At 36.8% G+C, this 25027-nt stretch overlaps 1 protein-coding gene across 3 annotated transcripts in view; it reads right to left on the bottom strand.

The window, feature by feature from the left end:
* TTC26 (tetratricopeptide repeat domain 26) overlaps positions 1 to 25027 on the bottom strand; it is a 66615-nt gene that overhangs the window by 29575 nt on the left and 12013 nt on the right. For all 3 annotated transcript variants that reach the window (XM_027842343.1, XM_027842342.1, XM_027842344.1), the window contains exons 3-9: positions 19811 to 19903; positions 18052 to 18166; positions 15781 to 15830; positions 14317 to 14462; positions 13491 to 13662; positions 5171 to 5245; positions 1208 to 1310 (exon numbers count right to left, since the gene is read on the bottom strand). In XM_027842343.1, the coding sequence (XP_027698144.1) occupies positions 1208 to 1310; positions 5171 to 5245; positions 13491 to 13662; positions 14317 to 14462; positions 15781 to 15830; positions 18052 to 18166; positions 19811 to 19903 (754 nt within the window). The remainder of the gene's footprint in view (positions 1 to 1207; positions 1311 to 5170; positions 5246 to 13490; positions 13663 to 14316; positions 14463 to 15780; positions 15831 to 18051; positions 18167 to 19810; positions 19904 to 25027) is intronic.

The following is a 25027-nucleotide window of genomic DNA, read 5'->3' as shown; positions in this document are numbered from 1 at the left end:
TTTTAAAGGAGAAATTACACATAGTTAATAACAACATGAAATGTTGCTCAAATTGCTTACCTAAATAATAGCCAGAAAACTATAAATTAAGACAACCTTAAGGTACTATCTTTACAATACACTTAATAAGTTTATAAAATGACAACAATAATAAAAATTCCATGTTGGCAGGGTTATATGGAAACAGGCATCCTATAACATAGGTGGGGATATAGACTGGTGAAAACTTTCTGGAACTCACTATGGCAACATACAACAAGAACAACAAAATTGGTGGTTCTGGGACCCTGTGAGTCTTTCACTGGAACTTTATCCTAAAGATGTCAATAAGCATTGATAAAGTGCCTGCTCTGTGCCAGCTGCTGGGAATACAGATACAACAAAGAAAATCATTCCTACAGAGAGATAATAAAGTGACAAAAGAACAAAAATTTCCTTTCTTTCCTTTCTCTTTTTGTATCACTTTGTTCTTTCTCCTCTTTATCTACCGTGTGACTCTCTCTTCATCTCAACATCTTGCAAAAGTCCTTTTTTGTCTGACCTTTTCTTCCTCTGACATATTTGAGAAGTAAAAGTATAAAAAATGAGTATACCAATGTGACTTTGCCATCATGAATAATAGTTAAATTTGCTAGCCACTGGCACACCTCCCATGAGTAGACAGGTGCATGGCTAGGACCTAATCAGGGCTGTAGATTAGAAGTTCCCAGGATATTCTCTTATTTATATTTAGAGGAGAAAAGAGAGATGGGAGAGGAAATGGCAAAAAAGGGGAAAGGGTGGTAAAGAGAAAGAAGGAAAAGAAAGAAGAAAGAACAATAAAGGTGGGCAGAGAAAAAATGACAAATGGAAGGACATAGCAATATCCACCTAGGTTTTCAAGTATGCTTAACTCCCACTTCAAAGAAGTAAGACCCAGTCAAAACACAGAAATTCAAGTCATACTTGGATTTAAACAAAGCTGTCAAGTGCTAAGGGCTTGTTATTCCAAGGACTAAGTTGGGAAAAAATGGAATAGATTCATTACTTGAACAGTTTATCATAAAAGTCATATAGAAATAACTACAAGCAAGTTTATTATATTAAGTAAAATAGGATGTTAGGGATGGCTTTAAAAACTAGAGAAGTAGTTCAGTGTGGGATCAAAAATTAAATAGTCTGAAAGTCCTCCCAAGTTCAATCAAGATCAAAACCCATATTTCCTTACCCTGACGAAGATAGTAAATCACTAAGTTTAGTCTAGCTTCAGGAATAACATCAACCAGGGGAGGCAAAACCTGCAAAGCACCTTTACCGCCTCGGAAAACAACCTACAGAGAAAGAAGTCAGGTTAAGCTGGCAGCAAGTATAGGTATGGAGGGAGGGAATGCTGGGGCAGCTAGACTGAGGGAAAAGCTTCTACGTATTCCTGGACAAAAGGTATCTAAAATAACTTCAGAATACTTGGATGTATGGGGAAATAGTTTATCAATCATTTAAACTGATGATTACTTAGCTTTTATCACTTTTTTCTTTTTTTGTCAACTTTTTGCCCTGTCAAACTTAAATGTTTCATTTTTTAAGATTACCCTAAATTTTTGGAAATTCATTAATCTAAATAAGTACATGAGAAACAGAATAAACCCCTGGGGCAACTTCCTTTCTTATTACAGCATCTATTCCCTCCTACTACTTAAAAAATTCAGAAAATTATCTTCCTTATATCTGTTCATAGTTGGAAATGGTTTGAAGTAGATGGTCAAATGGTAAGGCCCTTTATTTATTACTCATGGCCCAGACTCATTCCTCTCTAAGAATTAAGAATGTAAAATATATGGAAATTGTAAAGCTCTGGGAAGAAGAGTGGCATTTTGGGGGTAAATAAAAATGTGGGGCTGGGGAAAAGAACAACTAAACAAAAAAAATCTCTTATAGATCTAAAGTACTTTGGTAATTCAGGAACAGAAAAATATATTATAAACTTGATTTGATCAAAGAATTAACATGTTTGGTGAGAAAAGCCTGCTAGGCGAATAAAGGTTGTATTACCAAGCTCTGCTACCACAGTTTTTTAACCTTGAGCTGGAAAACTTTAAAGCACGCCTGCACAACATACAGCCTGCAGGTCACTTGCAGCCCAACAGCAGGATTTCAAGTAGCCCCTGAAAAATGTAGGATTGCCACTGCGCAGTTTCCTATTTGTCATGTGACCTATGGCAACCAGTCTGTCTCTAACCTAACCTATCCGTGGCATGAAAAATTTAGCCTATTTTAATTTTGGCCCCTACCTACTGCCAAGTTGTGCAGGTCTGCTTTAAAGGTTACTGCCCTAGATGATCTCTAGGTTGAACTGTAACATCTTTAGAGCAAAAAAATTGAATGGCAATTCTACTATATTCTAAAATTTTAGTTTATTAAAAATGATGTGGGTGCTACTTTAAAATCAATATGTATATCTTTTGGAGTGGGGTTGTCAGTAGATAATGGAATTCACTTTCAAAATATCCTGTATGTTGGTTGGTTTCAGTTTAAATGAACTTAAAACTTTTTCTTATGCTTTTGTTCATATGTCTGAATTGCTGAATGTACCAAGTACTTGTCAGTAGCAATCAAAATAAAATTTATATTTGAAGTGTAGTTTGTTCAGGCAAAAGTTATAAATTTACTAGTTGAATTTGCTTTTAAAAGTTTTAAATTCATTTCAAATGGACGTACAAGCTTCCAGACTTTAAGTAATCCAACATTTCTTACTTTTTACCACTTTTTGAGAAGCTGTAAAAAAATGCGATAAGAAAAAACACAATTGTACTAAAACAGGAGTTGTCAATAAAAATTATATCTATAGAAATATGTCTTCTGGACCTCTGATAATGTCCTCCACAGTGTTGACATGAAAATTCCTGCTTTTCAAAACTACCAGCTATAGGAGGATGATCCCCAAACCTGTATCTCTAACTCTAACCTTCCTCTGGAACCCTATCTCATTTCCAACTCCTCATAGTCTCAAAACTACTACCTCTCCTTTATTAATTTAACTAATTAATGATAACATTATTTTCTCAATTACACAAGATCAAAACTATAAGTCCTTTCATTTCCTCCACACCCAGTAGAACATTAGTTCTTCCCAGTATCTTTCCCAAGTGTCCTTTTCTATTTTTACCCTTAACTCCTTAGAAAAGATCCTCATTTTATGTCTGGCCCAGTGAAATACATAGCCTTCTACCTGGTCTCCCTGTCCCTATTATTTTATCTTTTGAACTAAATTATAAAGATTAAGTCAGATTAATCTTCCTAAAGCAATGCTCTCATTACATATCATTCTACCACTCAAAAATTTGCAATGAATTCCCAAATTCTACATGTTAAAGAATAAATTTCTTAATCTGTTATTTAATTTGCAGTTGTCCATGTACTATTTCCCAGTACTATCTCAAAACTTTGGGCATTTATCTCATATCATCCACCAATCTGGCCCCAATGCACCTTTCTAGGCTTATCATTAGCCTCAATATTAAAAACTTCTCTCATCACCCAAACTGCTTAAGTCACAGCTGCTCAGTATTTGTGCTTTCTTACCTGTGCATTTATGTATTACCATTTCTCTGTACCAGAATGTCCTTCCTATTCCTCTTCACCCACTGAAATCCTACCCAACATTCTAAGCCCAGCTCAAGTCCCAAGTTGCCAATGATATCTTCCTTCCTAAATTATTCTCATCTACACTGACCTCTTATATTCTCCTCTGAATTTATAGCATTAAACTGTTTCTGGAAGTAATTTGGAAATTAATTATTTATAACTGTGTGTACTATATCTCTTACACTACTATCTTTGGTTGCCATTTAACTTGTCATCATGCATTAGTTTAGTCTAGAATCATAAAACTTGCATTCTACTGTCTGCTCTGCCCCTAGCTAGATGGGTGATGTACAAATTACTTAACTTCTCTGGGCCTCACTTTCCTCATCTAAAAAATAAGGTGGCTGAACTGATTCATCTTTAAGTTCCACTTCAGTTTTATAATTCTACATTTCTAAAGAGGGAGCCATCAAAGTGTCAAATATGTAAGAACATGAGGACTGGAAAAAGACACTTGGGGTCCAGGAAGAAGGTACCAATCATTTTTAAGAATACAGTTTCAATATGGTGATTTCAGCTGCAGCCCTCAGTTCCCTAGGCTACAAACTTTGTGGGTCCTCTATCTCCCAAATACAACCAATCACCATGTAAATTTTGTTTTAATGTTTCTTGTATCTGTCCCTTTCTATTTATACTGCCACAACACTAGTTTGAGCCTTCACCTCACTATTGCTAGTTTCCTAACTGGGTTTCCTGCTTTCAGGTTTACATGCAGCCAGTCTATCTCACACGTTATTAGATTAGCCTTCTTAAATTAACATCATATCACTAGCTAGTCAAGAATCTGTAACAGCCCTCTGCTATAGGGTTGATACAAACTCCTTAGCTTGTTTAAAAAGGGCATACCATAATGCGATCCCAATTTATTATACAATTTTATTTCTCACTCCTCCCAAATATAAACTTTTTCTTCTAGTAAACCAAATCTGCTTACTGTCCTTCATGCAGATAATTGTTAATCTTTCCTCTGTCCTTCTGATTACGCCATTTCCTTTATTGTAATGTCTCTTAATTCCTCTCCAAATCTTACCCATCTTTCAAATTCTACCTCTATGATGAAGCCTTCTTTAATTATTCCAACATACATTGATCTCTCTATATTTAGCATCTGCTACTATTCTCTTCCTTAAATTCTTTCATTATTTCCTATGTGTACATAATCACCACAAGACTGTAAGGTTCCTAAGGTAAGTAAACTATATATTAATACTTCTTTTGTATTTCTCCTCCCCACAGCAAATCATTTAATATAAATTTATTAGTTTCTTGGCTTATAGTAGAATGCTATTTGCTCGTGAAATTTCCTGCACAGATTTATGTATGTAGGTGTGTACTCTTCCCTATAAGCTCCTTGAGATGAGGGGTTGTTTCAATGTTGTTTTTGTATTGAAAGTGCCTAGAATTGTGCTCAGCACATAATAGGTGCTTAATAAGTTCTTAACGATTAAGGGAAAATAAAAGAAATTTTCTGCACATATTCTTTTATAGAATAGAATGTACTACAGTAGGACAGAAGCCAATTCATTCAAAATTGGAACCCATTATTTACCAGATTGTGCTTGATAAGTTCCTTAGCAAATTCAAAGGAAGAAGAGGCATTGTCCATCAGGCTCTTGAGTTCTGCCTAAAATTCAAAAAGACGTAATTAAGAAAAGCATAAAAATATACAACTAGTGTTTTATTTCCTCACCATCTTACTATATCCTTATAATGCTTTACAAAGTACTTTCATTTATATTATCTTATTTATATATATGCGTGTATGTGTGTGTAGATACATACCACAACCTTGAGAAGAAGGTAGTGGTGGTATTAATGTCTCCATTTTACAGATAAGAAAACTGAGGTTATATGTTTAGTAATTGGCAGAGCTGGAATGAGGTATGATTCTTACTTCTTAATTTAATTACAGATCTGGACCTGTCCATTAATGCAATCAAAATCTCTAACATTTCCTCAACTATCCATCAGTTCCCTTCTGTCTCTATCTGCCTTGTTAGCCAACCTGGATCCCCATGGTCAGCTGTATCAACAATGTATCCTAGAATCATTTGCCTGATCTTTTGTCATACTTGTTTATCCCCAACCTTTGGGAACTTCTCCTGTCTTCTTAATTATACCCACTAAATATAGGTGTTTCCTATAATGCTACTCCCAAATCCTCTTCAACATCTCCACCATCTCTGTTTACTTTATTCACTTCCACTGATTCAGGTATTCTCTCCTCACCTGTTTCAGAGAAGTGTCCTTCCTTCTTACCAAAGCTAACCTTCATACCTATTATCTTGACACCGTCCCTTCTGGGACTCTGGTCTACCACAGTCTAGCCTCTAGCTTCATCTTCATTCCCTCCTTCATTTCAATGCCAAACTTCTTGAAAAGAGTAATCTATCCTATGCCTCTACTTTCTCACCACTTGTTTTTTACTATCCTGTGATATGGCTTCTCCCCTACAACTTTACTGAAACTTCTTGAAGTTAACCAGTGAACTCCTGATCATAAAATCCAATGGCTTAAAAAAATTGGTTGTAAATCACTTATGAAGACTTTTTATTTAATCACCTTTTTAAAAGTATAATTTTTTATTTTAATATTCTTTTCTTTTTAAATTTTGAGTTTCAAATCTTCTCCCTCCCTATAACCCCTTCCCCACCCAATGAGAAAACAAGTAAAATTATATTAATTATATATGAAATCATACAAAAAAATCGTTTCCACATTAGCCATATCTCAAAAAAAGAATGTGAGAAAATTATATTTCAATTTGCACTAAGAACTCATCAGTTCTTTCTCTGGAAACGGATAGCCTTTTTTCATCATGAGTCATCTGAAATTGTCTTAGATCACTGTATTGATCAGAGTAGCCAAATCTTTCACAATTATCATTAAAACATTGCTGTTACTATGTAATGATCTCCTTGTTCTACTTACTTCACTTTGCATCATTTCATATAGATCTTTCCCCCTCATCATTTCTTATAGCAAAATAGTACTCCATCATAATCACATGGCACAACTTGTTCAGCTATTCTCCAATTGATGATTAGTAGTGGTATTGCTGGGTCAAAAGGTATGCACAGTTTTATAGCTCCTTGGGCATGGTTCCGAGTTATTCTCCAGAATGGCTGCACCACTTCACAAGTCCACCAATAGTTTATTAGTTTACTTATTTTTCTTCCTGTCCTCCAGCATTTGTCATTTCTGATTAGTGTGAGGTGGTACCTGAGAGTTGTTTTATTTGCCTTTCTCTAATCAATAGTTATTTAGAGCATTTGTTCATGTGACTATAAATATCTTTGATTTCTTCTTCTGAAAACTGCCTGAAATTCTTTGGCCAATTATCATTTGGGGAATGGCTCTTATTTTTATAAATTTGACTCCATTCCCTGTATATTTGAGAAATGAGGCCTTTATCAGAGAAATCTGCAATAAATTTTTTTATATTACTCCATTATCAATCGTACCTTTTAGCAAAATGTAGTTTCCCTGATTATCTTTTAATTAGGTTTATTTTTGCTTTGTCTGAGATCATGATTACTACTCCTGTTTTTTTAAACTTCAGCTTCAGCCCTTTATTTTAACTGTAAGTCTTTCTGTTTCAAGTGTGTCTTTGTAAAGAACATATTGTTCTAATCCATTCTACTATCTGCTTCCATTTTATAGGTCAGCTCATCCCATTCACATTTGCAGTAATGATTACTGTGTATTTCCCACCATCCTATTTTCTTCTGTTTACCCTTTTCTCTCTCTTTTTAATCCTGTCCCTCCCCAAAAGTTTGTTTTGCTTCAGACCACTGCATCCCTTAATCCACTCTCTCTTTTATCACTTCCCATTCCATATCTTTAATCTCCTTCCCCTCTTATTTCCCTATTAAGTAAGATTGATTTCTATACCTAATTTAATGTGTGTGTATGTTTGTTTATTTTTCCCTCTTTGAACCAATTCTGATAAAAATGAGGTTCAAGCTGCCCACTATACCCCATTTCCTGCCCCCCACTACAAAAGCTCTTCCTTACCTACCTCTTTCATATGAAAAAAATTTCTCCATTCTACCTCTCCCTTCCCCCTTCTCCCAGAGCATCTCTATTTCTCACCCCTTCATTTTTTGGGGAAATTTTTTGGAAATCATCGCAACATAATCAACTCACACTCATGCCCTTTGTCTATGTATGCTCCTTATAACTATCCTAATAATGATGAAGTTCTTAGGAGTTACATGTATCATCTTCCCATATAGGAATACAAATAGTTTAATCTGAGTCACTTATTATTACTCTTTCATGTTTACCTTTTAATCCTTTTTCTCTAGTCTTACCTTTGAAAGTCAAATTTTCTACTCAGTTGCAATCTTTTCAACAAGAATGCTTGAAAATCCTCTATTTCATTAAATATCCATTTTCCCCCCAAAGCATTATACTCATTTTTGCTGTGTAGGTTATTCTTTGTTGTGATCTTAGCTCCTTTGCCTCCTGGAATATCATATTTCAAGCCCTCCACTCCTTTAATGTGGAAGACATTAAATTTTGTTATCAGTAATCCTGTCTGTAGCTCCATGATGTTTGAATTATGTCTTTCTGATTGCTTGTAATATTTTCTCCTTGACCTGGAATTTGGCTATAATACTCATGAGAGTCTTCATTTTAGATCTCTTTCAGGAGATGATGGATGGATTCTTTGAATTTCTATTTTACTCTCTGGTTCTAGCATATTGGGTTCTTTTATTATTATGGCTTTCAGATAGTCCAATAATTCTTTTTTTGTAATTGATAAATAGTATTTTACTTTTTCCAATTACTACCCCAATAATTCTTAAATTATCTCCCCTCAACCTATTTTCCAAGTTTGTTTTTCTGATGAGATAGTTCACATTTTCTTCCATTTTTTCATTCTTTCGACTTTGCTTTATTGTTTCTTGAAGTCTCATGGAGTCATTAGCTTCCACTTGCTAAATTCTAACTTTTAAGGAATTATTTTATTCAGTGACCTTTTGTATCTCTTTTTCTATTTGGCCAGTTTTGCTTTTTAAAAAGCTATTTTCTTCAGTATTTTTTTAGTGCCTCTTTTACAAAGCTGTTAAGTCTCTTTTCATAATTTTCTTGCATCACTCTCATTTCTCTTCCCAATTTTTCCTCTATCACTCTGTTCTTTAATACTTCCAGGAATTCTTGTTGGACTTGGGTCCCATGAACATTTTTCTTTGAGGCTTTGTTTATAGTTGTTTTCACATTGTTATCTTCTTCTGAGTTTTTGTCTAGGTCTTCCCTGCCACTGTAGTAGCTTTTTATGCCCAAATTCTTTTTGTTGTTGTTTGCTCATTTTAACAGCCTATTTCTTGACCTTGAACTTTATGTTAAAGTTGAGCTCTGCTCACCTGGGGGTGGGAAGGCATTATTCCAATCTTCAGTTTTCAAGCTGCTGTTTCTGGAGGATCTACCCTGGGCTGCATTCCAGTCTTTACCCAGGAAGGGTCCCTTCTTCCCTGCAGCCACAAGTACTAGGGCTCCTCTTGGCCCTGGAACTGTGACCAGGGCCCCTGCTCCCTTAAGACTGATCACAAGTACGCCTCTCCACCCTGGAACTGCAACCTAGAACTGTGTATGGGCAATAGAGTTGTCAATCAGTGCCAGCTACACCCAGTGCCAGCAAAGGGTCCCACCTGTAATCTCTTTCTGATCAGTTGTTCAACCCCCTTACTATCTTCAATTTGAGAGCTCCTGAAGTTGCTGCTGCTTGCTGTGGTCATCACAACCACCTCCAACATCCACTGCTGGTGCTCCTGCCATGCTTCGGGTCAGCTCCCAACCTAGGGTTACAGACCTCTCCTGCCAACCTTTTAAGTTGGAAAAAAGTCTCACTCTGACCTTTTGTTGGCTTTGCTGCTCCAAAATTTGATTTTGATTAATTTATGAATGTGAAATTATTTTAAAGCTCTTTGGAGGGGAACATTTGGTAGGTTTTTGGTTTGATGTCTGTACTCTGCCATCTTGGCTTGCCTCTCCAACGGTTTTTTTTCAATACTCATTTTTCTTGACTTCATTAACCATTTACTTCTTGAAACACTTCACCCTCAGCCTCACTATGTTCTGGTTTTTCTTATATTCCTCTGCCTCTATAACACCTTCTCTAAGGTAAAACAGATAAAGGTGAAACAATTGAAATCTGACTATTTTAAGGGTGCCTCACACTCACAATGCATTTGTACCTTATAAAGGATACAGGCCTTTTCAAAATCTAGTGGATCAGTTTTGACCTTGTAGAGTACATAAAACTTAGTTCAGCTGACCTGCACTTGGTAAAGGACATGATGTCTTGAGTAGTTATTTTCATATGAAAATGAAGTTATTTTCATATGAAAATTAAGCTGCCCACATGGCATAGATTTTTCTCTGTATATTTTCTCAGTTACTTGCATGAACCATTAGAAAAGTGTAAAAAAAAATTTTGTGTTGTTTGTTTTTTAACTGAGTAACCCTGAACCCCACAGCTGTCTAGAGATTACTTGGTAAAAAATCACTGCTTGGCTGTGACCTAACATGCAGAAATGCAGATTTGGGAAATGTACTGGACAGTCACCACAAATTAGGATGAATGAGGGCTCTCACAGTGGGGACTCACCCTTTTACAGGAAGAGTTGTCCTAACAAGAGGCTAAAGTCTAAAGGATGACCTGCTCTCCCACCTTCTATCTGCGAGGTGGCAGGCCCCAGAAGCGAGTCCCTAAGAGAGCTGAACTGGGGGAACTTCTGCTAGTACTAAGGTAAAGGTCCCTGTTCTTTCTGACATCAAAATACTCCAGCTGAGGATTGCAGCTGAGCCTGGAGAGACAGGTGGTAGAGACTGCAGCCACTCAGGGAGGTCAGTTTGAGAGAGCCAGGCAGGCATTAGATTGGATGAGAAACCCAACTACTCACACAGACATAGAGAAGATTCTATAGCGATGGATAAGGCAAGACTACGAGAAGTCATGTGAAGCTGCCAGAGTGGAAGTACAGTTGCCAAAAGACCTGGCAGACCAAGTCTCTGGGAGTCAAGCTATTTTTAGCATAAAGAATGTTAGGACAGGCTAAGGCAATGAACCCACTTAAACTACTCCCCCACTTTTCCTCTCTCCATTATAGAATTCCTAGGTAGTATTTCTGTATCTTTTTCTTGGGCAGTTAGGTGGCACAGTAGATAGAGCTCTGGCCCTCTAGTCAGGAGTGAGTTTAAATCCAACTTCATTCTTACTAACTGTGTGACCCTGGCACATCACTTAAATCTCTGTTTGCCTCAGTTTCCTCATCTGTAAAATGAGGATAATAATAGCACCTGCCTCTCAGAGTTGTTGTGAGGATCAAATAATAATAATATTAATATTATTTATAATATATGAATATAATTATATAAGATTTATTAATAATAATAAATCAGATAATAATTGTAAAGCACTTAGTACAGTGCCTAGCACATAGCAGGCACTAAATAAAATTATTCTCTTGGGTTTCTTCATGAAAGCCCTCTGGGTATGAAGAAAGTCTTTTTACCTTTCTTCCTTTAAACATTTACTTTTTCTTTGCAAACAATGTTAAGTACAGACTTACCTGAATCTGGGTATATTCATTGGAAATGTGGTTGGGAGAAAGCAATGGGGACAAAGGAGGATGAATCATTAAAGAAGAAAAATAAAAGATTAAACACTGCAATGTATTGCCAGAGCACTGGCTCTTTTGGGGGCTCTGAACTAAAAAGGAGAGCAATAATTACAGATCCTTTAAGATTTTCCATAGCAGGGAAGAAGCTTTTGTGCCAGGACACCAATCTAGGCAATGTGTCAGTGGGGAAGGGAGGTAGGGATGGGAGGGGGTAGGTGAGACAGGTGTGGCTGAACAACCCTGTTCACCATACAACTCCCACCCCTGCTACACTATATTATGATTATAAGAAATTGGTAAGCAAATTTTGTGGTAATAGTTTGTTTGATTGTGGAAAAATAATTATCAAAATGTAAATAATGTACAATTTTCTTTTTATGGAAAATTTATGAATGTCAGACCTGTTAGTTTTGATAGATTTGAGCATACTGAGAACATCCCTAAAGCTCTGCATTTTCTTTTCTCTATATTCACTTAAGGTGTTATATGATCAGCAAGACGGTGATGTGTGTTTTTTCAACAGAACTTTCCAACTCTAGCAACCTCAAATCAAGAAGAAATACATCATAAATAATAACAAAACTATGGCAACAAAAGAAGACAAACACCTCCACACAAGTTAAATAAAGCCTTTTAAAATAATAGAAGATGGCTGAACTCCTTAAAGCTTCTGTTCACCCTAACTATCCCCAGCCTTCCCACAGATCAAGTAACCTGTACAAACAAACTAGCAGGCTTGTGTCTTAGACTCCATATGTGGTGGTCTCTCTACCCTGTCCCCTTGAAGCAGTGACTCAGTCACTCCACAACCCAACAGGTAAAAAACACTGATCTTATCCAAGAAAAGGAGAGGGAAGAAGGATCTGGCAGTGCAAAGCTGGCAAGAGTAGACTGGACTTCAACGCCCAAGGTCAAAAGACCTATAAATTTAGCTGTCAGCCTCAGTCCTCTCCTTGTGGAGTTAATAAATACATACACTGCATCCCAAGCCAACTACAAACTGCTCCCTGATCTCATTCTGCCATCTTGCACTTCACCGTCTGCTTCCATGTCTTTGTAAAGCTTGTACCCCAAGTCCCGTCTTCCCCTCCAGCTCTGAGAATGGCTAGCATCCTTCGTGGCTCATCTATGGTGCCACCTCTCATGGGAAGACTTACATTGATTCCCTTAGTGCTGGTGTTCCCTCCCTCCCAAAAATCACCTGTATTTACTCAGGCAAGTAGCTGCACATACACACATGGGCGCACACACACACGCACACACCATCTCCCACCCCAGTGGAATATAAGTTCCTTGAAGCCAGAGGCCATTCTTCATAGTGTGTTTGTGTCCCTCATGGTGTGCACACAGGAGGCTGCTGAATAAATGCTTGTTGAGCTGAACTGAATGCCTGCAAAGAGGATGTTTTCTATGCCTGTAATATAGCATTCTCCTCATCTTAGCCTGCTGACATCTTTTTTCCTCTTTCAAGACTCAGCTTAGTAACAGCTTTTCTCAAAGGCTCCCAGATGAAGGTATTTTCTCATCCCTCAAATTTCTTCGGAGTACTTTGTCTTATTTGCTGCTTTGCCCCTCCCCACTCCAACTTCTATCATACTTAAGAGCGTGTTAGATCCGTCTTGGTCGACTGTCAATGCAGTGAGGTGTGGTGGAAGGAGCACTTGGAGAGACCCGCATTGAATCCCAGCTCCAAGACTTACTGTTTGTGATACCCTGCAAGTCACTGAACCTCTCTGCCCCTCTGGTTCCTCATTTGTAAAATGGGGATAGTAAGACTTGAAATGCCTAAACTTTAAAGTGCTCAGTAAATGTGAGTGGTTGTTAAACCTTCAAGGGCAGAGACTGTGACTTTTTTTCATCATTATATCCTCAAGACCTAGTACCATGCCTTGAACAGTAGGTGCTTAATAAATATTTGTTAAATGGAATCTGAAAATATAGAGTGCTATACAAATGCAAGGTATTATTACTTGTCCTAAAAAAAAAATACACTCAAATACATTTTAACTACCCACAGTCTGCTAAGCACATGTAAAAATACATACATGAAAATTCCCTTCAGGAACTCTGACACACAGAAACATTACTACATTTTGGTATAGTACAACTGTGATAATGACAAAATTACATGTCACTAATCATGAACATGTCCTTTATAAAGAAATTCTTAAATAACTGGGAAATGTTTGCAGAGTACTTTCAATAAGAATGAAGTTAAAAGCAAATTTCCAGAAGTACCTCAGCTGCTTTGCCGTTGTAAAGACGGAAATGGTTACAGGCCTTGAGGTTGAGAGCAATGGTGCTATCAGGAATTTGCTGAAGGTAAACAGCCAGCACTTCTTGAGACACATCATAATAATCCAATTTATAGTAACAAAGAGCCACATAAACATTGAGAGCAAGATATTCCCTGAGAAATAAGAGAGGTAAGAGCATGGATACAACATTCCACTACTGCACAGAAGTATGGTTAGAGCATCAGGATCATTTTTATGGCCCTAGGGAACAAGGTAAAGCAGAGAGGGCTGGCTTTTAAGTCAGGAAGATCTGGGTGCAGGTGCTGCCTCTGAAACATGCTACTAGCTTCATGATCATTTAATCTCTTGGTGCCCTAAGCAATTATAAAGACTCTATAAATTACAAACATAGTGCTGAACTCCACACCAGAGACTCTCACCTAATTATTAAATCACAAGTTCAGACAAAATATAGTAAAGGGATCACCACAGCAATTTTAAGTCAAAAGCCATTTTATGCATCTTTCGTGAGCTGAAGGAGGCATAATGAGGAATGCAGAATTGTTTTATAATATAATATATTTATATTTCAATATTAAAAAGCCAGGAGATGACACCTAACAGGGTGGGATGAGTGAAGATGGGACAAGCTTGCATTTCAAACACTAGGGTCCAAAGACCTAAAGTTAACATCTAGAGTTTTACCATGTGAAGATAATCATGCAGTAACTACCAAACCCAACTGGGAAGATATAAAAGGTGGGAAAACCATATTTATTAGGCACTTTGGTTTCAAAACTAATAGGATGAAGAGGTAGGGCACAAACCGGTTATCCAGCAGTATTCGCTTGTAGATGTCAATAGCTTCTTGGTAGTGAGAGCGCATATAGTGAATCGATGCCAAACTGAGCTGATCTTCAGTAATATCCTGAAGATTTTGGTGAAAATTCATCAATTTCTTCTCATCGTTGAACTAAGATACAATATGATAGAGGAGACAAAGATTCAACTGTTAACAATACCAAATTAAAAATCAATTGCAGTCAACTATTGTATGGGTAGAGTTTCACTTTTTCCTCTCACTCTCCTGCATTTTTGTTTCCATCTTCCTCTCTACCTTTCTCATTTTTTTTTCTGTCTCTCTCTTCTCCGTCTTTCCTTACAGAGAAAAAGAAAAAAGAAAAGCCTCTGGAGAATTAGCTTTGCAAATGCAAGTCTATAAAGTGAGAGTAAAATATATGTCTATTAATCTTTCCGTCCTTACCCCAACATTGTACTATTCTCTTTCATTGTTCCCTTTCATTTCTTCCTTTTGTTGCCATTTTCATGTTCTCTCTAGCATTCTATCTTAACTAACCATAATATAAAAATAAAGCATATTTATTATTGTTTGCTTTGTTGAATAAAGCTCCAGGTTTCCTCCTCTCAATTTCGTTCCTCCTCTCTCTCAGGCTGGTGGCGGGCTACAGGCTGCCTAAGGATTAAAGCAGTGGCCTCCACTGTGTGCACCTACTCTTTTAGTTGGAAAAAAGACTTGTTTTTTATTTAGGAACAGCAAAAAAAGTGCTACTTTCTATGGTCCAGGAAAAAACACTTATTCTCTCATATTTGGCATATAAAACATCTGTTAGGAGGTTTCCTTGAACATTAAGTACAGTAAGAGAGAAAAGAGAAAGCAACGCCTGAGTTGATAACCACTGTACCAGAAAGAATCAAATGAAAGAAAGTTCATTAGAGTAAATGAGGTGAAAGCTGAGTGGACTTGACTAAAAAGCTATGGGTTCAAGCTCCTGCTCCATACTTACTATCCAATCCAATCTAAACCAACAAGAATTTATTAAATGTCTACTAGGTAGAGGCACTGCAGGAAGCACTAGGCATAAAAAGGAAAGGAAAAGCAGGCCATGTTCTACAGGAGTTTTCATTCTATTTAACCCATAATACATACAAGCAGATAGAGATAGACAGGTGTGTATGTATACGTATATGTGTGTATGTATATACACATACTTACATATATGTACACATAGGCACACAAATGTATATGTAATGACTATTTCCACAAAGAAATTAAACTCCAACAACTATGACTATGTTATAAGGGCAAGGAAATTAATGGAATAAACAATCTTGCACAGCTATAGTCCATATGCTACTTGTTTTGAAAAATCAGTGAAAAATCCATTACCAAGAGTTGGCACGCTTTCTATTAATGTTTATAATGGAAAGAAAAAGGAAGACAGAAAAGGGAAAAATAAACAATGTGCGCAACTTAAGCAGAAATATAATACCTTGTGAGCCAAGTGGAAGAGAAGACGATTCTGGAGTCGACTTTTGGGAGCTGAAAGAAAATACAGACTAGTTGTTACAGAACTAAGTGGTTCATATCAGACTTACACCTTGAATGGAACAGAAGAACCCCTAAGTTTCAACTCCTACCTCTGATTCTCAGAGATCTCTGCAATAATAAAAAATCTTGCTGCTTCCGTATATGCCCCCAATCGTTATGATAGCATTAGCAGAGGGAGCCAAAGAAGAGATAACCCTCAGACTCAGCTTCCCTTAATCAGATGCTACTGCTGTGGCCCAAAGTAGAGCTCTCCAGGCAGAGACACTCTGCTTTATGCTGTTCAGCCTATGCCAAACCATACACTGGCAGCAAGATACAGTCACCTCAGCACGTGCATGTGTACTATGTCCTCTGGCTTCTTCCCTATATTCTTTCTTTTACATCCCTATTCCATAAAAGGATTCCTTTCTAACCTCCACTTATGTGTCTTGTATAATCCCTCCATTACTTAGTAAGTGCTTTTCATTTATTCACTCATACCGATATCCCAGTTCCCTAAGATGGATATACAGGAGACTCACAGTCTTCCCATGGAGAGTTTCTTTTCTATTTCTTGTGCTTGAAGATAAACTCCCAAAGAGAATCAACCAACAACTATTTATTGGGAATCTCTAAGTCACTGGTAGGGGAATCAGAGAAGCACGAGACAGAATTCCTGTTCTCAAGAAGCTTACAATCCAACTGGAAAGCAAAAACTCACTGCAATAGCCTATGGGTTGGTCTCCTGGTCATAAGTGTCTCCTTGCTCCGGTCCACCTTCCACTCAACTGTCAAAATGATCTTCCTGCAGTGAAGGTCTGACCATATCACTCTACTCAGTAAACTTCAGTATCAAATAAAATCCACTTGGTTTTCAAAACCCTTCATAACCTGGCCTCCCTTACATTTCCAGTCTTTTTACACTTTACACCTCACCACATATTCTTCAATCCAGTGACACTGGCCTCCATGCTGCTCCTCAAACAACATGCTCCATCTCTGGATGTTTTCAATGGCTGTCCCCATGCCTGAAACGTTCTCCCTCCTCATCTCGGACTCCTGGTTTGCCTAACATCCTTAAAGTACAGCTAAAATTACCGCCTTCTACAGGAAGCTTTTCCCCATTCCCCTTAATTCTAACGCCTTCTCTCTCTTGATTATTTCCAATTTATTCTGTATATTGCTTGACTGTACATAGTTGTTTATATGTTGTCTTCCCCATAGACTGGGAGCTCCCTGAGGGACTGTCTTTACCTTTCTTTGTATCCCCAGAGCTTAGCCGAGTGCTTAGCACACAGTGCTAATGTTTACCAACTAACATTAAACAATTAGAGAACAATATAAGGCAGCATATAAATACTAAATTGCAGTACGGAAAAAGGAAAGCAAGGTCAATGTTAACTGGAGTTGTTACAGTTTTTGTTAAAGACTGAAAATTCTTTCCAAAAAATCCTCTCAATTCTTTAAGATATTCTTCCCCAAGTTAAATAAACTTATGCCAGGTATACTGTCATTGAACTTTCCTAAGTTTCAACTGGTTCTTCTCTAACTACCCTCCACAACTCCTTCCCCCATTCTTGTATGTGTACCCCACACTGAGTATAGTTCTTCTATAGTGACTATGAGGACGGGGGTTGGGAGATGAGGAGTTTTTTCAATTTCCATTTCTTATCCTGCCTTTAAGAAAAGGATAAAGCAGTTACAGAAAAGACAACCACAATATATAGATCAAAAAATTCAACTTAGAGCAAGAACAATAACATTTTATTATGAAATGGATAGCACTGTCCTTTCTGGTCCCCTATAGTCACCCTCCCCCTTTTCTGTTCTAACAGCATCTAATTCCTATTTCCTTAAATTAGGAAGAAGAAATATGGCCCATTCCCCAAGATGCTGGCCAGGGCTAGAGAAGGAGAAATAAAGTTTCATTTTGGTAGGCTGATAATCTTGGAAAAATTATTTTTCTTTAACAGTTCTGTAAGATAGGAAAAGCTGTGTTAGCTGTTATTCTGGTAGTTATTTAGTACCTGTACCATGCTTAAAAGCGGGGAAAAAATCAGCTTTCTCAAACATAAAGCTATACAAATCCATACTAAGTATTGTATAAAACATATAACCTTACTAATTTATCAAGTAATTTAGTTTCTGCTTTGGGAAAAGAAGATAATAAGTTTTAAAATCTCAAAAACTACTGCTGCTACAGAGAGAAATATAACTGAATGGCTCATCTCACCTTTAAAGCCTGCTGTTTCTGCTTGTTTATACATCCCAAGAAAGAAGTAGGTACAGGCCAAGTTCACCCAAACTTCAGGATTACAACCCTCCTCCTTTGTCACAGATTCATATTCCTGAAATGCAGGATGTTAAACTGTTATGTTTAAGTAATAAAGCAAGAAAGCAACTTACCTTTCAGGCAATCACAGGTTCCCTTGCGCTTTTCTTTCCCTGAAAGGTTAAGCAGCATGCTAGAGTGTGATCCACCTAATTCTAGGAAGAATGCCGCCCCACTCACCCCAATCTTTTTCCTCCTCTGAAATTGATCTAGGGTCACAAGCTGTAGAGATGTCAGGTTGCTAAAATTTTTGGTTTGGCTCAACAAGCTATATAAATGGAAGGCTGCTAAGATATTTTTCTTTTGTAGAAGTAGACATAATAACGATAGCTAATATTTTTATAATGCTTCAAAATTTGCAAATCACTTTACATACATTATCAACTTAGGGCCTCACAACAACCCTATCTATGAGGTAGATGCTACCTATATCATTTTCCTCATTTTACAGACAAGCAAACTGAAGCTCTGACAGATTAAATGACTTGTAGATGATCACTCGGCTAGTATGTGAAGCAGGATTTGAATACAGGTTTTCCTTATTCCAAACACCACCCTGGTCCTAATTTAACTTCAAGATGTAGCCCCTCTAGCCCACAGAGAATGCCTCTGCCTTCTCAGTTCAGATCCCTTAAGCTCCCTTAAGAGGTAGAAAGTATAAGAAATGCCACTTGCACAAGTTCTTAGAGTTAGGGAAAGGACCTGCAGCTGGATTTGATGCGTAAGGTGACTCCCAGATGAGAAGCCGGTCTTGGGAAGTTGCCCGGGGTCACACTGCCACCATGTGGCAGAAGCGTGGACTTGAACTCAAGTTGCCCTGGTTTCTGTCGGCTCTCTATGCACTACGCAGTGCTGCTTATCAGTTCTTGGCTTTATTCATTTGGATAAAGAGATTTTATTTTCCACCAAGGTCACATTTTGAAATTCTTGTTGCCAACTACATTTTTCAGATAACCTTTCAATTTCTTAAACCTCTTTTCCCAAATGTCAGTATTCCTTTTGTTTTCTTTAAGATGTTTCTAGGTCTGTCTTCCCTTTCTTTTCCAGCCTCCACAAATAACTAACGACCCTGTTCCAGTCAATTCAATTCGACAAATGTTTTCCTGAAACATCTATGGTCATCTTTCTTGTCCTGGTCCCTTTTCTTCTTCAGCCCTGTCTCCATTAATTAATTAAGTCCCCACTTAATTCTTAAGACCCCTACACCAATTATTAGGCTTTTCAAATATTCTATTCTGCACCTAAAGACCAAGAACATATGCTCGATTGATCAAATAGTTCTATTTACTAACTTTAAAATATGTGACTACCAAATTTACTAACTTTAAAATATAACTACCAAACCCCACCCACCATCACTGCTTATATTCAGAGCCAGAATCCTATAGATTGGAGACATTGACCATATATAACATGAAATAATCAAACAAAATCATTTAGAAGATAACCACGCTTCAAAAAGCAAAGATATACAAAGAATAAAGTTTCAAATGACAAAATATGAATAAATAGCAATAAATATCCTTAAGTGATAAAATTCTGACTTCCTCAGGCATGAAAATAATCAAGCAAAGTAAAAAGAAACAAATTTTCTTCAGATGAAACTTTCCCAAAGAATTTCTAAAAAGAAACCACAACTCTAAATTATTTCTTTACTAACCTCCAAAGCTCTCTTGTAGTCACCCAGATGAAAAGCACAGTATCCGATCCACAAATCAGTATCCTCATCTTGCTCTCCCACATGACGTTTGAACTTCAAGATTTAATGATATGGTGAAATAAACATTGAAAGTTAAATCCTTAAAAATATTAAGTTAAATTTTCACTTGATAGTAATGAATTATAGACCCTGAAGATAAAACTTACTCTTTGTTATATTCTGGTAAAATCATCATCATTATTATCATTATATTTATGTAGTGATTTTTACTTAGAAAATACATCTACTATCCTTACAATTCTGTGACATGAAGAAAGTAGGGTACAGAGAAATCACATGACTTACCTTAGACCATATAGTTGGTTTATGGTAAAACTGGGATTAAAACCCAGATCTCCTGGCTCTTGGCCCATGGCTTTTTCCCACTAGACCATACAATACAAAAGAACATAAGAACTTCCATAAATGGCTCAGACCTTGTGTCCTCTGGTCCAGTAATTAATTTTAAACAGAAGTACAAAGAAATGTTTTTTTGGCAGGCCAGGTTGATTGCAAAATGTTAAAGAATGTATTCCAAATGTTATATTTTCCATCAAGAACCCATTATATATCTAGCACTCTCAGATTATGAAAACTTTATTTAAGCTCATTTATATTTCATTTTAGGATGTCAGGATACAAAGCTAGAAGAGACTTCAGAAATCACTAGACTGAAGAAGTCAGAGGCAAAGTGACTGTAGCTTGTATTTCCATAAGTTTACTACCTTCCACGTAAAGTTCTTATTTGTGCTAAGTTTATTTTTTTCAAGCTTCAAAATATTCTCTGTAGTTTCAGTAATTGATGATGGTGCCTACCTATATTCAGTCATTGATCAATTTAGAGCATATCCTCTCAGTCTTTGTCTCTATAGACTGAAGAGACTTAATCTTATTTTATTAATATTCTATCCCAACATTAGGGCACTTTCAACATTCAAGCAGCATCCCTCCAACAAAGTATATTCTCTGAAAACAATTAAGCCAGCCTGCCAAAATGAACGATTATGGCTTTTATAGTTCATCATTTAGAAACATAATTAGGAAAGACAAATTTCAGAGCAAGAGCAACTGTAGTCAAGGGCAAGCAGCCACCAAATGGGACCAAGAGGATGACGTGAGCGTGCAAATCCCTTTTGGAATTCATTATGTAGATATAATACATGCAATTAAGTTCAGTTCTTAGAGTAGGGGTAGAAGGAGAAAAAAGTTCCTGCAGTGTCTGAGGGGATGGGATGCCTGAGGTGGAAGGCACCCTGGAGGCCATGGAGCACAAATCAATGCCTTTGGTGTTCCAGGCTCTTCCTAACTCCCCAGATCCTCTGGGAGGCCTCCTGAAGAGAAGGTAGCACTGTGAGAATTTCTTTCCCTCACCTGGGTTGAGGAGGGGAGGAAGACATGGACTCCTTGGAAAGAAGGGAGGGAAGGGAAGGCCCTTGGGAAGATAAGGGAGAAGATTTATTCTTGTGAAAGAGAGGAAGGTTCCAGGCTATAATATGCTGCTGATGGGATCTAAATATGCTCTTCTATCACCTCAGCAGGAGTCAGAAATGATGTTCCCCTTACCTCCTTCATTCAAGGCTGAAGTAGTATAAGCGTTAAATTTTTCATCCCTTTAAATTCTCTGTTCTATCCTACCCTGAAGCAAAAGAATAAAGGATATATGCTTTTTTTTTTTGACTGGTACCAACACTATCCACTGTATTTGACCTTGGTTTTGTTAAAGAAGCCAAATCTTCCTTCAGTTCATTTCAATTTAATTTAATAAGTATTTATTAAGCACCAATTATATAGCAGGCATATATAGTAACCAAACAGTTCCTCTGTGGAAATCTTCATCTAGATGGAAATTTCAGTAGTAATTCAAAATCCTCCAGCTCAATGATCACTTCTAATAACATTTAGATCAACTGTTCTGAAATTTCACTACAGTACTCTGGGACCACTGTTTACCACTTAATTATTGTAATTTTGCTAAATTGGGGTTACTGGTTGTGTCTAAAATTTCTTGTGTGATGACACTTAATAATATGATCTACAATCTGCCTGCTTCAGAAATATTTTAGGAATAAAAATTTCCCTATTATTTTCCTTAAAAAATAAGGTAGAGAATTATATATTCAGTCTATTTCCTTTTTACCTCTCATTATATTCATTTCACTCTGATTCTCTGATTTTTTTTTTCCTTTGAGGCTATATGACCCTAGGAAAGTCACAATCTTTTTGTCTCTCAGTTTCCTCATCTGTAATAATACTAGAATTAATACTTTACATTTATATAGTGCTTTAAGGTTTGCAAAGCACTTTAAATACATTATCTCATTTGTGAGATAGGTGTTATTTTTATTTCTATTTTTTTCCTCAAGGAGGTTGTGACTTACCTAGATCACTTAGCCAGCAAAGTATGCAGGGCATGTTCAAACCCAGGTTTCTTTACTTCAAGTGCAACATTCTACTCACAACACATGGCTAAAGATCTGTTTACTATTCTACAGGAAGGTCCCTAGCTCAGTGGATAGAAGATTGACAATTTATGTAAGGATGTGGAAAAGAGCCACACAGGATAAAAAGGCAATGGATGGGGGTTCAATCTGTACCATTCATTAGATGGAGTGTCTCATCAATATGACCGCATAGTCATCTAGTTATCAAAGTGTTATTCATATTATAACTAGAAAAGTGAGAATATTTACAATTGAACTGGAGACAATGAAAACATGAGTGGCACTCATCTCCCATGTGGGGTTTTGTAGGCATAGTTGTTTTTCCGAGTGGTACAAATCTAATTCCTAAATAGCTAATTTTTCATCTCATTTACAACTATCATTGAAGACCTATTTTTTTCTTTTTTAAAAAATAATTTTCTTTTTTTGTTATTCTCAACAGAAATGAAAAGCAATAAAATCTGGAGCAGCACATTAAGTGAATGGTTATGATGACTTTCAGAGGTTCCAATTTTCATTTCATCTGCTTCTTTTTTTCTCCTAGTTTTCATTTTCTGAAAAATTACTTTTTTTTCTGTATGATAGCCTCTGACTCTTGACAGATAACCTAGTCAGTCAACTAGCAAATTTATTAAGCATTTACTACGTGCTAGGCTCTGAAGGAAGGAAAGAACATGTCTGGATTGGGCAACAAATTTGGATAGTGTGAATCTGATAGGAGAAGCTGTTGATAATTTTTTAAAATCCTTTTCATATATTTGTTTATCCCAAATTTCCAATAATTGATTTTTTAAAGTGCCCAGGTTGATTATGGGAATTAACTTTCATCTATACCTTACATAATACACTATAATAAATTTCATATGAATAAAGAACTAAGCTTTTAAAAATTTATATTTTTAATCTCTAAATAACAAAGTGATTTGATCTATGAAAGAAATCTCAGAAATAAGATTGATTTGTTTGAATATATATGTATAAAATATTCTTAAACCAAATGCAATAAATATTAAACAGAAAATAACAAACTGGACAAAGATATATGAGAAACATAACTAGAAAAAAGTTTACTATCTAAATATCTAAAGACCTTATACATAATATCCAGAATTGATCAAATGAACAATTAAGGGAGACAGTTTACATAAGCAATAGTATAATATAATGAAAAGGACATTGGCCTTAACATTAGTCTTGAATTTCAGTCACAATTCTGCCACTTGAAAATGGTATGATCCCTCTGAGCTTCAGCTTCTATATGGGCAATATCTGCATAATAAAATCTAACTTGCAGGATTATTACGAAACTTGAACGAGATCATAGAAGTGAAGAATTCTGTGAAATGTAAATTGCTTTATAAATTACGGCACTGTTATTAGTATCTGGAAATACAAATAGTAATCACTGCAACACTAGCAATGAAAAGAAGTAATTTAAAATAATTCCCATTTCTATAGAATTTTAAGGTACTATGACATGATTTCAACTAACAAAAAAACAAGTAAAAAAATTTTTTTAAACCCCATACTAACAAGGATGTGGTGATAGTAGCACAGGAACAATTGTGGAGAGCAATCTGACAATATACATGATAAGCTCAATTTTACCCAGTAATTCCACTTTGGAGAATACATCCCAAGGTATTAAGAAAAACAATAAAAATTATACCAAGATTTCTGTAGTAGCACTAATGTATAACAATAATAATAATAATAATAACAATCCAAATGTCCAATTAGAGGGAAATCATTAAGCAAAATTATAGTGTTAATGGCTATTGGTACAGAGTACCTGACAAGGTACCTCCTCACACGGAGAACCTGGGGAGCTTGTGTCGGGGACATCTGTGATGACGTAAAAGGGAATAACTTGGAGAGACGGTTCCAGTCAGTACCTACGTGATGAAAAGGAGGCTCTTTGACTGGCTGCAGAGACATTCAAAAATGCCTGACAGCTTCAGGCTTTTCCACCTCGCCCCAGACCTCTTGAGGGAGCTCGGTGACCACCAAAGAAACTGTGGCCAAGTATCAAGCCCACAGTCATTGCAAGACTGTTGCCTCAAGGAACAAGGAGTGACACTCAGGAATGAGAATCAGCCGAGACAAAAACTCATCAGTATGCATGCTGCCTCGATATGAACTCCACGGAAACAACACTTGTAGGAAGGGAGTTGGTTAGCCCAAGGTGGAGTAGAAGAGAGGATGCCCCTGAGGTGCTGGGAAGCAGGAGGAAGGGAAAAGAGAGGGGAGGGGTAAAATGCTTGTACTTTGTTCTTTCTGTGTCTGAAATAAATATCCCTTTGTAATAGCCACCTGATGTTAAGGGGTCAAATGGAACTGGAGCACTAGTCACAGGTCCCCTAAAAAGGGGGGGGACACAGTCAGTCAGGTGGGCTTGAGCCAATGTCATTAGAGAATGCTCCCAGACTCCTTAGGGCACCCTAAAGCCTGAGGCCCTGGACAGAGTAATCCAGTATATACTGGAGAGCATCCAAATATATTAACACAAGATACTGCACACATCTTAAAAATCCACCAATCAATAAGCAGTCATTAAACACGTTACTACTATCCCAGGAACTATATTAGACTCTAGGGATACAACTACAAAAATCAAACAGTTGCTTCCTTTAAGGACCTTATACTCTATGAAAGAAGACATATGTGCATATACATACATCTATATACAGACACACACACACACACACACACACACACACACACACACACACACACA

The sequence above is a fragment of the Vombatus ursinus genome, unplaced genomic scaffold, assembly GCF_900497805.2.
Source record: "Vombatus ursinus unplaced genomic scaffold, bare-nosed wombat genome assembly UNPS02014870.1, whole genome shotgun sequence".
In the NCBI taxonomy this organism is placed as follows: Eukaryota; Metazoa; Chordata; class Mammalia; order Diprotodontia; family Vombatidae; genus Vombatus; species Vombatus ursinus.
The sequence above is the reverse complement of the archived record's forward strand: the minus strand, read 5'-3'. Positions and strand labels throughout refer to the sequence as shown.